This window comes from Astatotilapia calliptera, chromosome 3, assembly GCF_964374335.1.
Source record: "Astatotilapia calliptera chromosome 3, fAstCal68.1, whole genome shotgun sequence".
Classification (NCBI taxonomy): Eukaryota; Metazoa; Chordata; class Actinopteri; order Cichliformes; family Cichlidae; genus Astatotilapia; species Astatotilapia calliptera.
Window position 1 is genome coordinate 53,008,398 of NC_137424.1, and position 22,297 is coordinate 53,030,694.

The window sequence follows — 22,297 nt, forward strand, 5'->3', positions numbered from 1 at the left end:
ACAAATTTACTTCTAGAAGGGAGATGCGTCCTGCATGACACAGTGCCGCGGATCTCAAAATGGTGACGCAAGCTTAACAGTTTTATTACCAGCTCTCTTATTCTAGTCTAAACAACAGTGATCCAGTAACTTTCCACTAGAAAATGGTCCCGTGTTATGTACTTTTTCCCAGACAAGTGTGAGTGAGAGTCTACAGCATTCTACCCCCCAAGGACACGTAGTCTAATGCCTTTATTTTTCAGGGCTGTGTCCACTTAATACTACACTATATAACTTTACAGCACTTATTAATAAAAAGCATAGCATTATTGAGGCACTTCAAATAATTACTTCTCAACACTCCTGCCTGTGGCCATAATAATGTATTGTTTGGAGTTGTCGGAACCATGCTGAATTTCTCCAGAGAAACACACACATATGAAGTTAGAGAGAGTATGCATAGTATGCAAACAGCTACCAAACAGCCATCATAATTCGTCATACAATGAGAACAGAACAAATCAACAATTGACAATGACTCATTAATATTAAAATCTGTAACATAATGTATTGTTTGGAGTTGAGTCTGTTACTGTTGCTATTTTTACCATTTCTTTTTGGAGCAACTGTAACCCACATTATTTCCTTAGGGATTAATAAAGTATTCTGACTCTGATTGTTTCAGGATTCATGACCTGCCATTATCCAATGACACATCTGTTTACCTGTATCTTTTGCTCGTTTCTCCTCCTCTTCTTTTCTCTTTTTTCTAAACTGAGCACCTGATGACTTTGAACTTTTCTTGTCCATCTTCCATTGGTTTTAGTTTTACACTCCAGTATGAACACCCATCCCCCAACCCGATGATCACCACAACATAACCTAATAGACCTACACCTTAGTTCACAGATTCACTTTGTCTAAGGTGTGTTTCTGGGATTTCGCACAACCCAGGATTCAAATCATGAATACACAATGAGCTTGGATTTACAACATTATGAATGAAATGTACTCTATTTGGAAGCAGCAGGGCCCCTCCCCTGTCGACGGGTTGTGTGTGAGACTTTAAATCATCAAACTGTAAATTATAAATTGTTCTTAATCCCTTTACCTCTAGTCATAAAGTGTATATTTATTTTCTTACTCTTCTTATATTTAATGTTTACTTGCACTGCTGTAACTGGAGCCTCGTCGTCTCGTCTCTCTATATACTGGACTGTAGCGGAGATGACAATAAAGTTTACTTTGACTTCAGCAGCAAGCAGGCGCACCGAGGGCTCTCGAGCCGCTCACGCATAAAGAATTTAGAAAAACATACAATGCAAGGACACATTAAGTGCAAATTATAAGTCTTTATCATAATTTCTGGTGGTTTTTTTTTGTTTATTTTACGAGCTAGTTATAAGATGCTGCTTCAGCCACCCAGCCTCCCCCTGGTGCCCGCCCTGTCCTCCCTGTGCCGCAAGCAGCAGGCGCACCTCGCACACGGAGACGCCCTTACTCCTCGCAAAACCGACCGGTGCCTATTCCATCCCCACAATTCGCTGGCATGATGTCGGGCAGCATGTGTGCGAACAACTTTTTTTTTGCTCGTAATGCGCCCCCACCTGGATGCCACCCTGGGCCATCGCCCATATCAAAAACCGCTACTGCTTTCCGATTAGTAGAGAATCTGCTGACCTCCTGAGCCTCAGTCACCAACACATTAGCAGAAGTCACATGACCCCCTTTTTTTTTTTTTGCTCTGATGGGGTGTTAAACGTTCTTGATTAATCAGACCCAGTCGTATCAATGACCTCATAGTACTGTAAAACCCCAATAGAGCATCGGAAGTCTCGCACTGCAGGCTCCTCCAGTCAAGTCTGGCCAACACATTTTAAAAGTTGGCTCACCGTAATTTTTCCCACGTAAATTAATGATAACAAACTATTACGATTATTACGATTATTATTATTATTATTATTATTATTAGTAGTAGTAGTAGTAGCAGTAGTAGTACTAGTATTGTCTACAGTGTTTATAGCATCACTGAACAGAAAGTGATGATCAGAATATGTTTGTTAATATTAGCACCTTGTGTTACGTCTTATTGCCAGCTTCAGTTACACGGGGCAGAAATCTATTTAGGCTAGCGCCATTTACAATGCGGTGTATGCCGGTTGGGCGGACCCTGACATCACATCAGTTCATGCGCATGTAGCAAGCCTTTCTCTCAGTTTCTAAACCTCACGGAGCTTCGCGATAACGCAGAAGAAGGTTGATAACGGAAACACTTCACTGTCAGATGGTCAGGATGAGCCTTTCATCAGTGTTTGTGTTCTTTCTTCCTTTTATCTGTGAGGGGTTGGGAGCACTGATCCAAACCACTGTGGGGGCAGATGTGGAGTTTCCACTCTCAGAGGAGTGCAGGAAGGGAGAGGGCACACTGTATCAGCGGCTGGATGATGCCAGCACTCAGCTCATCGCATCTCTAAATGGTTACTGGAAGCCAGGACGAGATTACACTGACCGCGTGGTCGTAGGACGCGATTCGTTAATCTTAACAAATGCTAACTTCAATGACAACGGACATTATGAGTTTACCTGCAACAGGAAACACTTGGAAGCTTACAAGCTGGAGGTATTTGTGCCCTCTGAAGTTGCTGTATCCCAGGGTGGGGATGCCATCCTCCCGTGTCGCTCCGTCACAGCGGGCCAGTCGGTGAAGTCTGCGCGCTGGAGGAGAAACGGGGAAGTACTGCTGGAGCTGAATGGTCGGACAGGGGAAATCACATACGGGGATGACTTTAACAGAAGCCGGGTATCGATACCATCTGACTGGGACCGACGGGCAGACCTGTCCGTCACCATAAAGGGAGCTCAGCAACAAGACGGAGGAGTTTATTACTGCGACATAGAGAAGGCCGAGAAACACCGCTCTGCTGTCCGCCTGCGAGTGCGCAAACCACCGGTAAGTGCACCACACCCTGCTCTGTCTTGCAAACCGATTGATTTAGAGCAGAAACGCTTTAAATACAACATCTGCACTTGATGCCTTGATGACTTTCTGAGTGTGAATAACTTTACCATACTGTGTCAGGGTGACTCTGCTGTGACAGCATCGATTACAACAACACTGATCTCTGTCCTGGCAGCAAAGACTCACAGTTCAGGTTTTAACTATGTCATTCAGGAATTTAACAAGATAACAGGCACCTACAGGTGATTTTGTGGCTTAAACTGGGATTAACCCCTTTTTTTCTAGTCAGATCACAGATTGCACATGAACATTTCATCTTGATGTTTTGCTGTAAACTGTGTGATCTTTGATTTGCTGTAAACTGAAAGACATTTAAAGTTTAAACAAACTGCACTGACTAACACCGAGTTTCATGTTTTCTTGCCGTCTGCAGGAGTCCTACCACTGGATATGGATCACAATCATCATAACAGCAGCTGTGACATCTGTGATTGTTTTTACTCTCAAGTTCTTTTGGGGCTGGAGAGAGAAGACCAAGGGTGTACATGCATGAAGAGAGCAGAGGAGACAGTGTCCGAAACAGTCCACTAAATGACCAATCATTTATAATCAGGAGAAAAGCACATCTCTAAAAATTGCCCTGCCAAGCCTTCTGATGTTATACTGCCTATAAAAATGAATAGAAATAGCTTTTTGTAGTGCATTACTTTTAGTACCAAAGTCCAAACCTTTATTTCACTGTGTAATGAAAGTCTTCATGGCAAAATAAACAGCAGATATCTGCACACTGCTAACTTACAGTGTAAAGATAAAATACACACATACAGAGATTTCTTTCTGACTTTTGACTTGCTGATTTATTTGTGTCTTCTTCTTCTTGGCAGCTCTTCACTTGGTACAGTTGAAGGTCTGCCCTGAGAAAGAAGGTATAGCTTGGTTATAGCAACAGCTAATAATCAATTTTTTTGATTTCTTCATAGATCTGTAAGAAGCTGGAGCTTATAGTTAATGAATGCAACAGTCTGCGTTGAGTAGTTAAATTTATTATCATTGTGTTGAGGACAAAAGAGTCTTCAGGCCTCCAAAAGACCTTTTAAAGGTTCCAGGTGCCACCAAGTGTGACTGAGCAGGAGACTGAATGAGAAATAGTGACTCAATCCCCTACTTAGTGGAGTCCTATACACAGACAGAAACATCTTTAATGAAAAAGAGAGCAACAACCAGGATGAGATAGACCTTTGACCTCTACATGTGGAGTCAGGAGTTTACATCCATTCATCATCGGCATAAATGTCATGACAATTATATATAACAAAATGTATATATACCCTTCTCACCCTGGACACAGTCTGTTTGACCTGCTCCCCTCAGGCAGGAGGCTCCGGTCCATTCGCACCAGAACCTCTCGCCATAAGAACAGTTTCTTCCCCTCTGCTGTTGAACACATGAACAATAAACGTACGACTGTTCCCACCACTAACACATGACCCTACGCTGTGTTCACTGCATCATTCCATGTTTGGCACTGATCACCACCTGCACTCATGTCATGTATATATCTATCTATCTACTTAGCACTTTTAATTCTTATTCTCATTTTTATTTTCATGTCTATTTAAGCTTAATTTATAACAGTATGTTTGCACTGAAGCACCGCAGCAATTTCCTAATGTTGTAAACCCGCTCAACATTTGGCAATAAAACCCTTTCTGATTCTGATTCTGATTCTGATGCAAAGATTGGTAACAGCGCTTGGAACCATAAGGCAACAAAAAACTGTGAGAAATAAACTCGGCTCTGCCTGTGAATCATTCTTTGCCTCTCTTCCCCTTCTATTTCCTCATTTTATCTTTCACTCTCAACTTGCTGCACATCTGAGAACAAGGCACAACTTGCTATTGCAATAAACTATTATGTAATTATCCACACTTAACAACTCTTGCACTTAATCTATAATAATATGATGACAGAAAAATGTTATAGAAACAAAACATTCCAGTTGTGCTTATCATTATTTTTTTTATACTGGAATACCTCTCCAACAACTGGTACGCGTGTTAATGTTATCTGTGCTCTTTGTAATCCAGCTGCTTTTTTTTTCTGCCTGTCCCGTTTGGATCTTTAGCCATCAGAATTGTTGTCTTAAGGCCAAGAAAGATGCCAAGCGGATTTACTTTACCAAGTGGATCATCATGGCCTCGCCATATTGGTCCATTTGATTGACCTTTATTATAATTATGTATTTATTTTATTTTATTTTCGGTTGTTACAGATGGGACAGACATGGAGAAAGAATGAAAGAAAGAGAGGGAGAGAAAAAAAATTGAGGGGAGAAGAGACGGTGAGAAAGGGGGGAAGAAAGAAAGAAAAGCAAACAAAACACCTGGATCACCTGTATGGAGAAAAAACAAAACAGAAGAGAAAACAAACAAAAAAAGACCAACATAATAAATACAACACCATTACAATAAACTAGCTAGCAGTAGATAATAGATACTAAATATTAAATGTTATTGTGCAGTACACAAGATCGACAGCGCACCATGTGCTTTGAGGTAGCAGTCAAGAGAGTGTACACCTGTGAGCATGAACGCGCTTGTTTTTAAAAGGTTCCTTCATGTAATGATCTGCTAGAGGGTGTGGGGGGCCACAGCCCCGTCCACCAGGGCATGAAGCAGGTATGGAGGAGATCAAAACTCCAGACATCCAGAGGCCCTCAGAACACAAGAGACCAAGGAAGACCAACAGAGGGGCATTCGCGCCACTATCCCAGAAAGAGCTGAGGAGAGTCCCAGATGAGGGCTCACTCAGCAGCCGCGGAGCAGAAGCCAGGGGGAGTTGCAGTGACGTGCCCGGGAGCTCCGCCGGCAGCCAGCTGCTGAGGGATCCACTGCCTTTAGTAGCCTCACACAGCTCCCACTGTTTGCTCCTCATGTCCTTACCAGCCATGTCTGGACAATGTTATATCATGAGTAATAATTTAAAAAATGCATATACATAAAACACACACATGCACACACAGTGACATTTTAGACCTTCTTCAGAATACTGTATATATTATGGCCACAAGTTTCCATCATGGTGCTGATCCACAACACAGAATTTGGTATTGCATGAATCTATTATTTAATTACCCACATTTAAAAACTCTTGCACCTCATCCGTAATAAAATAAGGATAGAAAATGTTATAGAAACATCCTTACACTGTCACGGTTCTGGGTCATTTTGACCCAGCTTTTTCAGTTTCTTGTATTTTGGTATATTTCTGTATCATGATTTATGTTCTGGTTCTTTAGTTGTGCTATTTTGATTATTATTCTAGATTTAGTTCAGTGTCAGTCTGCGTCTTTGTAAATTGTTTCTTGTTCCCTGTTTTACTTTGAAGGTTCCTGTCTGATGTCAGTGTGTTCAGTTTTACATCCCCTCTGTCTCGTAAGCCTTAATCTCTCCCAGCTGTGTCTTCCTCGTGTTTCCTGTTCCATGATTACTCCCCTGTGTATATAAGCTCTGTTTTTTCCTCTTTTCCTCCTTTTCCAAATTTCACTGTGTTCCTTTTGCCAGCCTGCCTGCATGTTTAGTTTGTTGTGTATTCTCAGTTTAGTTTTTTTTTTTTTTGTTTAGTTGCTTTCCAGTAATAAAGCTGAGGATTTTGAGTTACGTTTGCCTCCATGAGTCCTGCATTTTGGGTCCTCTCTTCCTGCCTACCTGCACACAGCCATGACATACGAGGAATGTCTGGACTGTGTTAAATCATGAGTAATAAGTAAAATAAATCTATATACATAAAACATATGCACGCACACTCAGTGACATTTTAGACCTTCTTTAGAAAACTGTATACTGTAGGCACAAGTTTGCATCATCTCATATAGCAAGCAGGGGCCCGTTCTTCGTACGTCGCTTACTACATCCAAGATCAAATGACACATCCAAGATCAAATCATCGCGCTAACCGTGAGCTCGCTAATCCGGTTCCCCGAACACACCTGCTGTTGACGATTACTACAGCTGGACGCAGGAATGTGACATCACTGGGTGTCGTAAAAGGGGCTACGCATCGATAGTAGAAACATTGATCGGCAACCCGCTGATTGGTCGGCGAAAATGTCCAAGGGGCGTGCTCGGTATTTTCCGGCAGCAGAGCAAGAACTCATGAGTGAGGGATTACAGGAGTTTCAGAGTTTAATTAAAACGCAAGAGAACACTGCAAAGGCTGCAAAAGCAAGGAGAGAGGGCTGGCAGAAAGTTGCTGACAAATCAAACTCGTAGGTAATTTAATAATAATAATAATAATGGATTGGGTTCATATAGCGCTTTCCAAGGCACCCAAAGCGCTTTACAATACCACTATTCATTCACTCCCACATTCACACACTGGTGGAGGCAGCTACGGTTGTAGCCAGGCTGCCATATCGCGCCATCGGCCCCTCTGGCCAACACCAGTAGGCGGTAGGGTAGATCTATCATATGACACTATATTGTCCAATATCATATGGCATTATATTATATTATAATATGTTATATTATATCCCCTTTCACATTAGAGCCACAACAGGACCCACAAGAACATGGGAACAAGTAAAAGTGGAATACAGGAGTATTCTACAGAATGGTAATATTTATCTCTTAGATTGCTTTGCGTCTCTTGGCAAGGTAATACTGGCCTGTAATACTCTGTTAGTTTGTTCATAACAGCAACCAAGAAAAGGGCAGAGGAAAAAAAGACAGGTGGTGGTCCTGCACCCCCTCGTCAACAAGTTGGTTAAGTAAATAATACCCTCACGGGAATATCGATATCTCTCTATGAGCACACTGTCGCGCTGAGCTAAAGGATCCTGTCTATCCCGCAATATACGCTGAATTCTGAGGACTCTCCTTATCAATCTTGCACCTTCCGCAATGGGTTGGTCGCGTATACGGACAGGACATGGCTGCGACAGGCTTCCCAAATCCACCTTCGCTTTTATAGCCGTGGTCTCTCATCTTGATTACACGAAGTAATTTACAATTACTACTCTGAAATATGAATTACATCTGTAATAATCACATACATGTAATAGAATGTTAATAGTTCATTTCCCTTTTTTAGGAAATGACCTGTATGTATCTGTGTGACATCAATAAAAGGATCAAGTGCTGCATTATCTTTAGTTACATTGATAATATTTATTTATGGTGAAACAGTGGAAAAATATCGCTGTTGCTTTCGTATAAATGAAGCGGACATACCTGCGTGGCCGCGATCTAATCCTGTTTACATAAAGTAAACCTGCTCCCGAGCAGGTTTACGCTTACGGCTCTGTTGCTATGACAGCAAGTCCCGGATGAGCTTCGGGGAACCGACTGATCCAGGATCACGCGAAATCGTCAACAATCTAATCCAGCTAACCTACTTAGCGAGGTACGAAGAACGGGCCCCAGGTCTGGCGCGGATCTGGTATCAAGCTGGCACTGCTGGCTGACTTCTGGAATGATAAGTGGTATATCATCCAGATATGGGCCAAGCCTGCCGTAGATGGCACTGTTTATGCGATGGCATGCCATATCTGGCTCGATTGTGGTTTGGTGTGTGTGGCCCAGGCTCATAGAAAACAGGTCTTGCCCAGATCTGGCATCAAGCTGGCACTTCTGACTGACTGGTGTCATGGCTGAGTGTATGTCAACCAGATGTGGGCCAGGTCTGGCAATGATTCACTATTTATGTTCCTATTTTCCTATTTTAGTTAGAAGACCCAAATGCCATGTTGCAATACTATACTGCCATGGTAGCCAACGTTTCAAATGCAGGTTTGACAGGTTTGTGAGTGTACACTTTATCCAAAACCTAGTGAGGTTTTACTCATGTTTACCACTGGTTGGCTGTAGATCAGGAGGTAGAGCAGGTCACCTACTGATCAGAAGGTGACAAGCAGACTGATTCCTACAGTCTGCATGTCAAGTGTGAATGTTTATGAATGTAGTTAGGAAGCACTCGGTTTAGAGAAAGTGTGTGATTGGTGAACGTGGCATGTTGTACGGAGTACTTTGAGTAATCCGGGAGAGTAGGAAAGCGGTATACAAGAATCTGGCTAGAGTTTTGTCATGTTACTTTTGCACTATTATGCACATGTTTGTATTATGTGGCTTGATTATGGTACACATTAGGCTGACACAAAACTTACACATGGCCCACATACTGCAGGGAATGACGGCCCTTTGGTGGCCCACACATGGGCCAGCACAGGATCACCAGCGTGTCTACTACTGGCCTTGTGCTGGCCCATGTGTGGGCGACCTCTGGCGAATCAGATCTGGGCCACCAAAGGGCTGTCATTCTTTGCGGTATGTGGGCCACGTGTAAGCACATTGTGTGGGCCAGATCTGGGCCTTACCAATTTTGCTATGTGGGACAGTGCTGATAAAGGAACCTCCCCTTATTATTTATTATAAGGGGAGGTGCTATAATAATACATTAAAAAGAATACAAAAATAAATAATAAATATGTATAAAAGGCTCTGAGATTTTATGTCTATGTTCTGCAATATTGTGTGGGGTGGAGTTGTGGGAAATGACATTGGCATAAGTTTGGGGTACAGCGCTGCTACTCCAGGAGGGGAGATTGTTTTTCCATGTTAGTTCTGTTTTACCTCATCATGTAAGCTGTGTTCCTAGTTGCCATCCTTCACGTTGGTGCTCAGAGTGTTAAGTTCATGACTGGAAACTGCTGACAACACTGAGCATATAGGTGGCAATAAAACAGCTGGCGCTGACAATCCAGCAAAGTGAAAGCCTCTTGTCCTCCTTCCTGTATCCTGACCGATTCACCATCTTGTTAGCTGCTGAACCTAAATGAACTAGCCCTCACCAAGTACTCCTCAACAAAGTAAAAAAAAAAAAAAAATGCGTGTGTGACTCTCCACTCTGTACATGTAACTGTAGAGATACAGTAATTTTGCTGCTGTAAAATAAGCATTCTGTCACATTTAAAATATAAATCTAAATCAAATATAATCTGTTTCTTAATGTATGTTCTTTAAAATACAGTTTGTGTTTTTTAGATATCATAATTATAATAATCCATGATTATGTGAATATGCATATTAGATTTTTTTTGTAAAATATAAGTCCCCCAGAAAGGCAGGAAAAGCCTTACTATAAAACTAGCTAGCAGCTATGACCAGCAGCACTTGTGCAGTTAATAAAATGACAGATCATGTTTGTCGCGCTGTTGCACACAGCAGAAAATGCACCTGTACGTCTTTTTGACCTTGTTCCCAGCTCATAACCAGCACGTTCTGCCGTCAAGGGCGATCATTGGTTAATGGTCATCATGTGACTGATGCAAGACAGATCCTTTTATTTAGTAAAACTGTGATTAATAGTTAAATGTTATTCTTGAGGGGCACAGACAGGACTCTGCACGCACACACAAATTTAAAAAAAAATTAATTAAAAAAAAAATTGCCCCAACAAAAGACCACTTTGGGCACCCACGGTGACGCTGGTGTTCCAGCAGTTTCCAGTTCATGGCAGGCTTGTGCCTTGTTGTTCCTGAACACTCAAACAAATTTCCTCTGTCAGAAATAATGTTGTATTTGTGTTTGTTCTAGTTAAAAATGATGTGGCCAGGAGTTCAGCTAGTTGGCAGGGGCTCACAGGTTAACAGACATCTAGGGTGGTCTATTCACCTGAAGTGTTAAATGCTTCCTCAACTTTCATCTTCGTAAATGGAGTTGTTGTTATTCATCCACTGAATGAGTCAGTACTGCAGGGTCTAATCATAAAGTCACCTGGGACAAGCAGACGACATGTATCGTCCCTGTTATAAAAATATCACTATTATTGTCATTGTTATTTTAAATTATTGTTCTGTTTAGTTTTATCCTGCTGCTAAACTAATTTCCCCTTGTGGGACAATAAAGAATTTGAAAAAAAAAAAAGTGCAACGCACTGCTGTTATAGATCCTGATTGATGAGCGCATATTTTGAATCTAGTAATGTGGATTTTTGAGACCGTTCTCATTCCCGACGCTTAACATAATGAAGATTTGTCACCTAGCGTAAAAAGTTACACTTTAGGAGTGAGAAGGTGCTGGTTGTTAAAGCAGCTTGTCGGGTGGTGCTCACTGGTTTCCAAACACTTAGACTGCTCAGAATACTGACACGGAGGGTTTCACACTTCCTCGCCTGTTAGCTTTGTGAATTGTTGTTGTTGTGGAGTCACTGAATTTCTTAAGGTCTTCAAGTTAGCTTTCGATGCAACATACATGCACTGTCCCTGTTGTATAAATGAAAGAAATACAAAATAAATAAATAAAATACAACAAAACAACATGTCTCTGATTACCTCTGACATTAAACAGTCACAGTCGCATTAATTTAATCAGTAGACGTGGAAGTCATGCAGCATGTTTGCTGTGTGCCTTTAAGGTCAACGATCATTTGTAATTATAGATGACATGGTTGGAAATTAATTCTGTCAACAGGTGATCTCCCAAACATCGAACTTATGGGCATGTTTTCTGTCCTTGTAGAATGCAGCTGTTGCAAATGTGGAAAGGATGGATGACCCAGCATTGGCACACGTAGAAGAATTAAAAAAGAACCTAAAAATGACCAGCCTGTAACAAACAAACAAACAAACAAAACTCTTTAAGGGGGTTTGAACTCCCGCAAAGAGGGGAAGTAAGACATTGTGCCTCTCTGTAAATCTCTGTAAATCAGTTTGCGCTCAAACGCTGACACGTCTTCCAGCATGTGCCTCCTTTTCCCTGAATGTTGTATTCAGCTGGTTCAGATTCGCTGTCATGTCCACCATAAAATGCAGCTTTTCCAGCCATTCTGACTGTTTCAGCTCCCAGACATGCAGTAATGCATTTCAGCACCTCTCCTCTGGACAGCCACCGGACTCGGTTATGCAGCAGGAGATCAGAGTACGCGCTCTCCAGTTCATCTAGCGAACAGTAGTGACAGCAATTTAAACCTTTTGCCATCATTTTATTGATAATCTGAACAACATTCACGATCTCTGTGCATTCTGGAGGGAAGGTTTGTGTGCACAGTGTGTCTATGTGCAGGATGCAATGAAACGTCGGCAGCTCCAGTGACTTCTGCATCAAGGCCACAAAGTCCCTGTAAGCTCCACCCATAACTGGTGCCCCATCAGTAGCCACTGACACTGATTTTATTTATTACTCTTAAACAATCAAGCATAGCCTTGCAGATGCCCCCTCCCCCCGGCAGAAAATATCCATCTTTGACAGTCTTCGCACAGAGGCATCTCTCAGATTTTCTGCACAATTTCACTCTTGCTTTCAAAGTCCGAGGGTAGGTGTTCTGAAATCTTAATGTGTGATTCTTTCATACATTCTCTGTCCGTGAACGGCTTACCGTGCCTTTGTGGCCACAAAACTTGCATATGTAGTTGAATTTGCAGAATTCATCCAACTGAATTGATTTTTCTCAGATCAGCCTTCCGCATCAGTTCTGAAAGTACTTTTCCCCCTCTTCTCCCTCCCGATATTTTTCAGCGAAGGCTGTGTGTTTATTTTGGAAATGTCTTGCGACATTTGACTTTTTATTGTTACTCAGTCTCTCTCCACAAATTAGGCATACTGGTAGAATCATTTAACCTTTTAAAGATAATTTAATGATGCCTGGGAATCCGTTTTCTTCAGATACTTTTGTTCTCTTATATTTCTCCATACTTGGCTTACCTGGGGTTGAAAGTCTCGAAAAATACATGGCGTTTTGACCGGTATACCGCTTTCCGCGAGTGTAACACTTATTTTGAACGACGAAAATAATAAAATATAACTTTATCTTAGTATTTCAAGATCACATAATCTTCCAATTTAGAACTACACTTTAAAAAACAACTAACACAAATAAAATAAACTTATAATTTATTTTCCCAAGCCACGCGGAGCCGCAGGATGAAAGAGCTGCATGCGGCTCCGCAGCTGAACCGTTGTGGTTTACATTCAGTCCTGTAGATAAACTGATTTTACTGCATAAATGAAATGTTCTAATAATTGAGTTGTGCTCTTGATTCTCTGTATAAATGAACATGATGCCAAACCATCGATTGCGAAATGAATAATATTCCTGCCTCCATAAATATAAGGACACATTTCTGCCTCGTACCAAAATGATGGTCAACTGATGGAACTAAAAATAATAATAATGAAGTCTGGTTACACATAGTGTTTTACAGAAAACACACATGTAATTATGTAATGCTACAAGTACACACTTTAGGCTTTTAAACTCATTTATTAATATAAAGAGAAAGACTGTATGTAGACTGAAGGCACCAAAGAAGACACTGGAGAAACCAACGAGTTACAGGATGAGTAGAAATACAAAGGCAGATCGATAAAATGTAAAAGTCATGCAAACTAATGATAAACTAAAAATCAAGGAAGAAATGAACAAAATATAAAGAGATATGAATGTCCTCTTAGAACACATTTCTTATGATAATAAGTCTGAAAAACTTTATTGTTTCCAAGCTAATCTGGCACTTCTAACTTGTTGTTTTTAGACGCTAAAAATGAGAAATATGTGTAACGGGTGGCACTGATGAGCTAAAGAGAAGCAGGGAGGTCCGTGTGACTGGATCGTGTGTGGATGTTGCACAGCACAGCACTGCTCCTCTGTCAAGCTGACAGCAGCTCAGGCTTGTTGTGGTTTCTAATGACAAGATTTCAGAGAACATGAAACATATATTCAGTTAAACTCAGACACAAGTGGACACTGTGGTGTTCACATTTCAATCTCATGTGTAAAAGGGAGGGATGCTCACCGACGCAGGCGGTGGAGTGGATGTCCCGTTGACCTTTAGCCTCACAACAGATGCGAACCGTTTCCCTTCACACTGGATGTAACAAAGATAATCTCCTCCGTCTTGCTTCTTAGCCCGTGTTACGTTTCGGCAACAGTCTCGTTTAGGTGACACATAGAGTCGGCCATCAGCACACGTGTTTCCTTCGTCTGTGGTGAAATTCTGCTTCCCGTTTTTCACACACTGCACAGTCTCGGACTTGCTGCAGTTACGTTGATAAAAGCACGGGAAGGTTGGATTTTCTCCCTCTTTGACTGTTACGTTAAAGGGAAGCAGAACTTTAACTTTCATTTTGATTTGCACGCCTTCTCTACACCTTAACACAAAATCCCCGGTATCATTGTAAAATGCGTGATAGAAGATAATGGAGGAATTGTTACTGATACGGTCTTCGTAGCCTTGAGCAGGTGTCCACACACCTTGCTGGAGAACAGCCACCTCCACCTCCCCATGCGGCTCACACCGGAACAGTTTTCCTCCATCATTGCTGCAGTTTTCTGGAAATGTGAACTGCCTTCCTAAAACAGCTTCCACACAGACATCACACAGAGAGGCCGCTATTAAGGAGGAGACCACGACAAAGAGCTGCAGAGGCCGGGCCATCCTGAGTCTCTGTCCTTCTGAGTGGAGCAGGGGAACGATGGATTAATATAACCTAAAGAGCGTGACCCTCCTCCACACACTAGCCCATCTTTACTGGCGTCTGATTGGTCATCCAATCCTGGGATGTGAAAAAAAATCAACTGCATGAATATAGTGAACATCAACGTTGGAAAAGCAGTCAGAGCAGTGATGATTATCAGCCTGATGTGGATAGTCTCATTTTTGAAGGAAAAGGCAGGAAGAACTCAGTGAACATCAAATTATCATCTCCTACTACATCACACGCCATGCCAATAATCACTGTGTCAGGTTTTGGTGTTTTGACTTGTCTGCACTTTTTAAAAATAGAAGTTCTGATACTTTTCTTCCCCATAGCATCTAGTTCAGTTACATTAAAGCTTCATTTTAAGAGTTCTGGAATTTCCGATTTTACAGAACCTACTAACGAGGGCTTTGATGAAATGGTGCAATGGATACACGTGAGAATGCAGACAAGGTCGACACAACCGTTGTTTGTGTGATTTTTACAACAATTTCAAGAACATTTGTTGCTCAGCTGAAATATATTTCCAGCCCGATGATCATAGTTTTATTGCATAAAACTATTTTCTACTATTATCTACTTTCTGGCTTCCTGGGAAGAATAATTCAAATTCAACAGCTTTTTAAAATCCTCGTAACTGTGTATGAGATGAGAAAAATTAGTATCAGGCTGGGGGTTTTTCATAAAAAACCAACCTCACAATAACGTGTTAAAATGCGCTGTCTCTTAACAAAGCATTTACATTTAGCTCTATTGTTACGGGATTGGTGTTAATGGACTCAGTGGCGGTCTTAGCCTGTTTGGCGCCCTGGGCGTACACTCCCTCTGGCGCCCCCCCCCCCCCCCCAAACACACACACATAAAACATATTAAGGATTATACATTAACATAAAACTGTTGTTGGAACCATACTGAATTTCACCAGAGAAACACACACACACACATATGAAGAGAGAGAGAGTGCGCATAGTATGCAAACAGCTACCAAACAGCCATCATAATTCGTCATACAATGAGAACAGAACAAATCAACAATTGACAATGACTCATTAATATTAAAATCTGTAACATAATGTATTGTTTGGAGTTTAGTCTGTTACTGTTACTATTTTTACCATTTCTTTTTGGAGCAACTGTAACCCACATAATTTCCTTAGGGATTAATAAAGTATTCTGATTCTGACTGTTTCAGGATACATGACTTGCCATGATCCAATCACACATCTGCTTACCTGTATCTTTTGCTCGTTTCTCCTCCTCTTCTTTTTTCTTTTTTCCAAACTGAAGACATGATGGCTTTGAACTTTTCTTGTCCATCTTCCATTGGTTTTAATTTTACACTCCAGTATGAGTGTACACTTTATCCCTAGTCCTAAAGTGTATATTTATTTTCTTACTCTTCTTATATTTATTGTTTGTTTTCTTGCTCTGCTGTAACTGGGGCCTCGTCGTCTCGTCTCTCTATATACTGGACTGTATGTAGCGGAGATGACAATAAAGTTTACTTTGACTTCAGCAGCGAGCAGGCGCACCGAAGGCTCTCGCGCTCACTTTTCGCTTATAGAATTTCGAAAAAAATCGGTGCAAATTATAAGTCTGTATCATGATGTCTGGTGTTTTCGTGTTTGTTAGTTTGTTTTTATTTTGTTTTATTTTGCGAGCTGGTTATTAGATGCTGCTCCAGCCAGCCAGAGAATCCCCCCGCCACCCCGCCCTCTCCTCCCTGTGCCGCAAGCAGCAGGCGCACCTCGCAAACGGAGGGCGCCCTTACTCCCAGCAAATGGGCCTGTGCCACTCCCAATATGCGCTGACATGATGTCAGGGCAGCATGAGTACGAGCAATTTTTTTTTTATTTAAATTTTTTGTCCATGCGCGTAATGCCGCCCCCCACCACGATGCCGCCCCGGGCAACCGCCCGTGTCGCCCGTATCAAAAACCGCTACTGAATGGACTAAAGACTGATTCTACAGAGTTTCTATTTTTCTCTCACTGTCTCTCTCTCAAGGTCGACAACTGGTGCCTAATCTGACATCTTGGAGTACGATAGTTAACAGAGAAAGGAGCACGGTTTGTTTATTGGACTATGCAGAGACAGGCGCAGAGATTACGTGCCAGCAGCGGAGGAACTTATCACCATAAAATATTGTTTGCTTCAAAAACAATGTGTTTGTTTGCTAGCATCCGTTTTTCTTTTGAATAACAAAGATTAAAACCCAGTCCTCCTCCGACCCCACCCCGCCCATTTTTTTGTTTTGTTTCCTGTTTTGGTTTGGTCCAGGTGCACGCGCTCTTAGCCATCTGATGACTTTAGGATGGCTCCGTGAAAAGTGAAGTCAGGGTTTCAAAGAAGAGAAGCAACACCGGTGGAAACTAAACTTATAGTTGAAGTATTAGTTAGCTTCATTTCTAATATGTTAGCGTTGTTTTAGCCAACACGTCCGAAACCAAAAGTTCTTTAAATGTGAACAAAATAAAAACGAAAAGACTTTCAAATCACAAGAGCCAACATTTTATTCACGACAGAACATAAATAACATAGGAAATGTTTAAGCTGGAAAATTTGACAATTTTATTCACAAAATTAGCTCATTTCAAATTTGTTTCTTCCCTTGGACCTTCGGAATGTCAATAAACACTATCCTCCCACACCGCACTAATGTGAGCTATCGTCCGAGTAATCGTCATCACTCAGGCAGCCACTAAACATAGACTGTGTACTCAGACCACGTCTTTCCTTTGCACTGCTTCAAACACTTTGAACTTGTTAAAATAAATAAATAATAAAACTTTATTTATATTACACCTTTCTAGACAGAGTCACAACGTGCTGGACATAAGATAACAAATAATAAAAAGGTAAAACAGACAATATAAAAGAGGCAAAATTTAATCAAAAGCAGTTTTAAAAAGGTGAGTTTTGAGTTGCTTTTTAAAAACAACTACTGAGTCCACATTTCTTAAGATTTGGGGGAGAGAGTTCCACAGTCTCGGGGCCACAGTGGCAAAAACTCTAATATCCTTAGTTTCCATCTTAGTCTGTTTTATAGCAAGTAAGCCCTGATCAGATGACCTCAGGGACCTGCTTGGGACATAGGGCTGTAGGAGATCGAAGATGTAGGCTGGTGCCAGTCCATGCAGGGCTATACATGTAAATGTGTTTCACATTCTGATCATGAATCACTTTGGAAAACAATATATGATGAGGTTAAGGTGATGGTTAGGGCTGGAATGGAGGGGCTCCAAGCCTGTGTTACCGCGAGCGGCATTCTATAATCCGGAGGGTCTCACAGTGAGGTGGAAGGGTATTTTTCACGTTACTAATCTGCACTTTACATGGGATTCATAACTCTGACATCTATCTGCTGTTTGGCACGACTCACTGATAGATGTTTCTGATTTGGAGCAAGCATGTTTCATTTGTAGAGACAGTCTCTTAATAAGTGCTCACTTATAGTTGTATTGCACCGGTTCGACTCCCTCATTGAACTGTTTGGTTACTCTGGTCTTTTCATCTCCTGGTTCTCTACTCTGTTTCCGGCCCAGAAGGAAAGCAATCCCAGATGTTACGGCTGCTATTTTAAGGACTGTGAGTAGGGATGGGTATCAAAACCCGGTTCTTGTTGAGAACCGGTTCCCACTGTTTCAATTCCTTGGAGTTGTTTGCCATTTTTGCAAACGATTCCCTTATCGATTTCAGTCGCCCCGAATGACGTCACCACGTTGCGGAGCGTCATTTACTTGGCAGGAAACATGGTGGCTCAAACGCTCAAAAGTTTGGTTATACTTTACGAGAACGGATGACAACAGGACAATTTGCAATACTTGCAAAGTAGATATTTCATTTAAGGGAGGAAACACTACGAATATGTAAAAGCATTTGCTCACAAAACACCTTACCTTGCACCTATTTGCCACAATAGATGCCCCCGATTTTCGGTAAGTGAATGTGTTTAATTGTAGGCAGGGACATTACTGGATATTCTTGTGTAATTGCTACAGAATAATTTATGTTATACTTTGTTATTGCTACAGAAGAACATTTAATTTATTATTTTACATTTAGAATTTTTTTTCTGGGGACCCTGTGACACCCCATTGAAGAGCCGTAAGCTGTGGATCTCTTAAGATCTCACTGTTGGGTTTGTAAGGCCATGTTACTCCTAAATTTCTATCTTGTTCAAAGAGAAGATCTAAAACAAAGTTCTAAGCTAATCGACCTTAGTGTTCTCCTTTTTAAAAAAGAATCGATAAGAGAATCGATAAAGAATCGAATTGTTAAACAGAACCGAAAATGGAATTGGAATCGTGAAAATCTTATCAATACCCATCCCTAACTGTGATCCATGTCTAGTGAGAGGACTCTGATGGCTGCAGAGGGAAAGCAAATGGAAATCAGACATGTTAGTGAGTGGAAGTTTCAGTTACAGTCCTGCATTTTTTTGAACAGAAATCCAAAGATGATACAGTTCAAAGCTCAACATAAAGATACAATGAGATGTTTCTATGTGACCTAAGTGTTGAACCTGAATTGGATTTCCAGAACATGTTTAACTGTAAATGCTCCCCTTACATATAAACAATCATATCACGCGCATATCAGAGTGAGTTGGCTCCTGAAGTGCTGTGCTGGTGTGTGTGCCAAGTGTATGGGAATTACGACAAATGTTCGCTGTGGTGAACGGTGGGTAGTGTTCACATTTCAATGCCATATGCAAAAGGGAGGGATGCTTACAGACACAGGCAGTGGAGTGGATGAACTAGACCTTGTCTTGTTGATCTTTAGCCTCACAAATGCTGGATGTAACAAAAACAATCTCGTCCATCTTGCTTCTTAGCCCGTGTTAAGTTTAAGCAAAAGGCTTGGTCAGGTGATACAGAGAGTCCACCATCAGCAGACTTGTTTCCTTCGTCTGTGCTGGAATCCTGCTCCACCACAATCTCCTGTAAATGCCCATTGTGGGAATACATTATTATAACTTTAGGGATTTCGCCGCATAAGCGTTAGCAAAGCATTATACTTTTTATTCATTTAAGTAGGTCATAGGTCAGTAGGTCACACTAACACACACACAGGATAGAGAGAGAGAGAGAGAGAGGTAGAACTGATAGAGTGAGCACAGCGTGCATGGAGGCAGACACTCCCTAGTCATGTGACCAATTAACCAAAGATAAAAGGGCATTATACAGCAGTTGTTTTGTTTCCTCTGAATTTTGAAAGCTCTATTAACATCAGTCTGTACAGGCTCCAGATAACTTTCCTCGAATTCTTTAACTCTCACTCGCTTTTGCAACTTTGTACTTTTGTGTTACTCGCAGAAACAACTCCACCTCATTGTTAGTCCATTTAAAATCTCAACACCCTGTAATGGGAAAATTAAAGTTAACCCTCACATTTAGATTTAGGTGGTTAGAATTTCACTGTATGATTTCTGTATAACCTTTGCATGCGTAAGATGAAGTAAGTATGTGTCAGCATGACCTTGTGAAAACTGCTTAGCTGCCTAATGATGTTCACTATGCTATCTGCTAACTGTTTTGCTCAGACAGATGAAGCTCAGGGTCAGTGCCAGGTGCTGGCCTGGGAAAAGATAATGGGAGTCTTCTTTGTTCAGCAATAGCCCGGGTTGGACAAAAGACTGTTGCAACTAAAAGATACACAGAGTTTGTGCGATGGTATGAAAGGGGCGCTGCGACGCCCCATGGTTAGAACGCTCATTGCTGTGAACCTGTTATGTTTTGATGTGTATGTGTGTTCTCCTGCACGTAGTAAGAAGTAGCTTGACCACAGCCCTTTTTGTGTTGCAGACTTTATTTAGAAAATTCCACAACACCCCAAATGACACCCTCAGCACCTTTTCTTAGACTTGATACATAACAACAAGCCTGAAATACTGAGTTACTGACAGCATGCTCCTATTGAATGAAGCCATTTCCTCACCAACACTTTTGCCTGAAACAGTTAACCTTCACAGCCTTTTTACTCTAGAAAGTCAAAAGAAGAAAAAAACCCTCAGACTGACCAAGAGTAAGATCAGCCAGCGGCCCAGGTCCGCATACATGTGGAAATAGACAGGAGTAAGTAAGACAGAGAAAAGTATCAATTCCCATATGGCTCCTAAACTTCAGGCCTTCTTCCCTCTCTGGGCACATGGTGTGGAAACAGCTCTCAGGCTTAGATCACCTTTGAAAAAACACATCTAAGCTGCAATTTATTTATATAAATAGAGCAGAACACACTCACGAACGTCTCGAGTAAATATAATTGTTGCTAAACTCCCATCGCGTCTGTGTGACTTTTGGATCCTCTTCAGGGTACCTCAGACCACCATTCACACCTATGGGCAATTTACAACCACCAGTTAACCTAACCCCACTAACTGCATGTCTTTAGAGTTTGGGAGGAAGCCGGAGAAGCCAGACAGTACCAATGCAGAAATGGAGAGAACCGTGACACTCCTCACAGAAAGGTCCTGTCCCAGGCCCTTCACTATGCTAGCCACGTCACTTGTGTCATGTGAGCCAGTCATGCACCTCTTGATTTTTGCAACTTGTCTTGACAAGTCTTGATTTGTGATTTTGACTTCTCCTCCGTATCAGCATGTCTGATGTAACATTGTCTGAGTGGTGACAGCTGTCATTTAGGAAATTACTGTAGCGGCTTCTTGTGCCTTAATGGTGGGTATAAATGACTGCATGTGCTTGATGATAGCATGAAATTGAGTGATGCAACCACTGCAGAGGGTACATTGGGACCTTGACCCTGACTAGAAACCTCCCTGCCTAACTGCTTCACCACATTCTAAACTTTCCCCTTGGTTTTCTGCTCTTAAGAAAACACAATACATTCCCAGCTAATTTCAAAGCTATAAAATCACCTCCATACACAGCTTGGCAACCAAAAATATCACACCGTAATGACTCACATTGGAGATGGAAAGCCAAACACTACAAACCATGACTAAAGTGTTCATTCAGCAAAATCACACGAAGCATCTGTGCTGCATAAACCTGAATCAGGAAGCCAAGAAACACAGTTTCTCACAACAAAGTTCAAAGACTGTGAGAGCAAGTCAGTAGTGCATCTGTTGCATACCATTGAACTCTCTGCCAGCTAACTAAGATGAAAAGGCTTTGTTACGATTCGATGTTGTTAGTGTTTTGTTTTAGGCGTGACTGTTATGTGTTTCCTGTTTTACCTTATGCGCTGGTCCTTACTCCTCCAGGACTTCAACATTGACAGCCGGTACAAAAAGGGCTTAGAGAACATCATGGCTGATGTCCTCTGTAGGTCATGAATCAAACATTTCATTTGGGGTTAAATGTTCGATTTTTGGGTGAGGGGAAATGTTATGATTCGATGTTGTCAGTGTTTTGTTTTAGGCGTGACTGTTATGTGTTTCCTGTTTTACTTTGAAGGTCTGTCTTATCTCAGTGTGTTCGGGTTACGCTTCCTTGTCTCGTCAGTTCTGATTTGCCCCAGCTGTGTTTCCCTCCTGTTGTCCATTCCCTGATTGCTCCCTCTACGTATTTAAGCCCCGTGTTTCAGTTTGTCATGGTTGTGCGCTCCCCCTGTGTTGTAAATGGTTTGTTGTATATAGATGGAAATAGTTGTTGATACTTTTTCCTTACTCGGTAGCTGTAGGGGTGAGAAGCCATTTTTCTTTGGGAACCTTTTCTCCAGTTTTTGGTTAGGGAGGCAGGTAAGATGCCTATAATTTTCGTTTGGGGTTTTCTGTGAAGGTAAGCCAGCTGCATTTCATTTCTCGAGTTTTTGTTTGTTGTTTTGGCCATGCTCACCCTGATGCCTGCTACCTTTTGGGACTTGATAAATTGACTGGCTGTTGTGAAATCCATGGTAGCTGTTTTTTGTTGGTTCGTCTTCCT

At 41.6% G+C, this 22,297-nt stretch overlaps 1 protein-coding gene across 2 annotated transcripts; it reads left to right on the top strand.

The window, feature by feature from the left end:
* Positions 1-969: 969 nt before the first annotated feature.
* On the top strand, positions 970-8,363 carry LOC113012762 (uncharacterized). Of its 2 annotated transcripts, none has more exons than XM_080298536.1 (2): positions 970-2,929; positions 3,059-3,334. In XM_080298536.1, the coding sequence occupies exons 1-2, from the start codon at positions 2,264-2,266 to the stop codon at positions 3,182-3,184; spliced, it is 792 nt and encodes a 263-aa protein (XP_080154662.1). In that variant the 5' UTR covers positions 970-2,263; the 3' UTR covers positions 3,185-3,334. The 2 variants fall into 2 exon arrangements, with proteins under 2 accessions (XP_080154662.1, XP_026008877.2); XM_026153092.2 differs by lacking the exon at positions 3,059-3,334 and adding an exon at positions 3,372-8,363 and having other exon boundaries at positions 984-2,929.
* Positions 8,364-22,297: the final 13,934 nt, after the last annotated feature.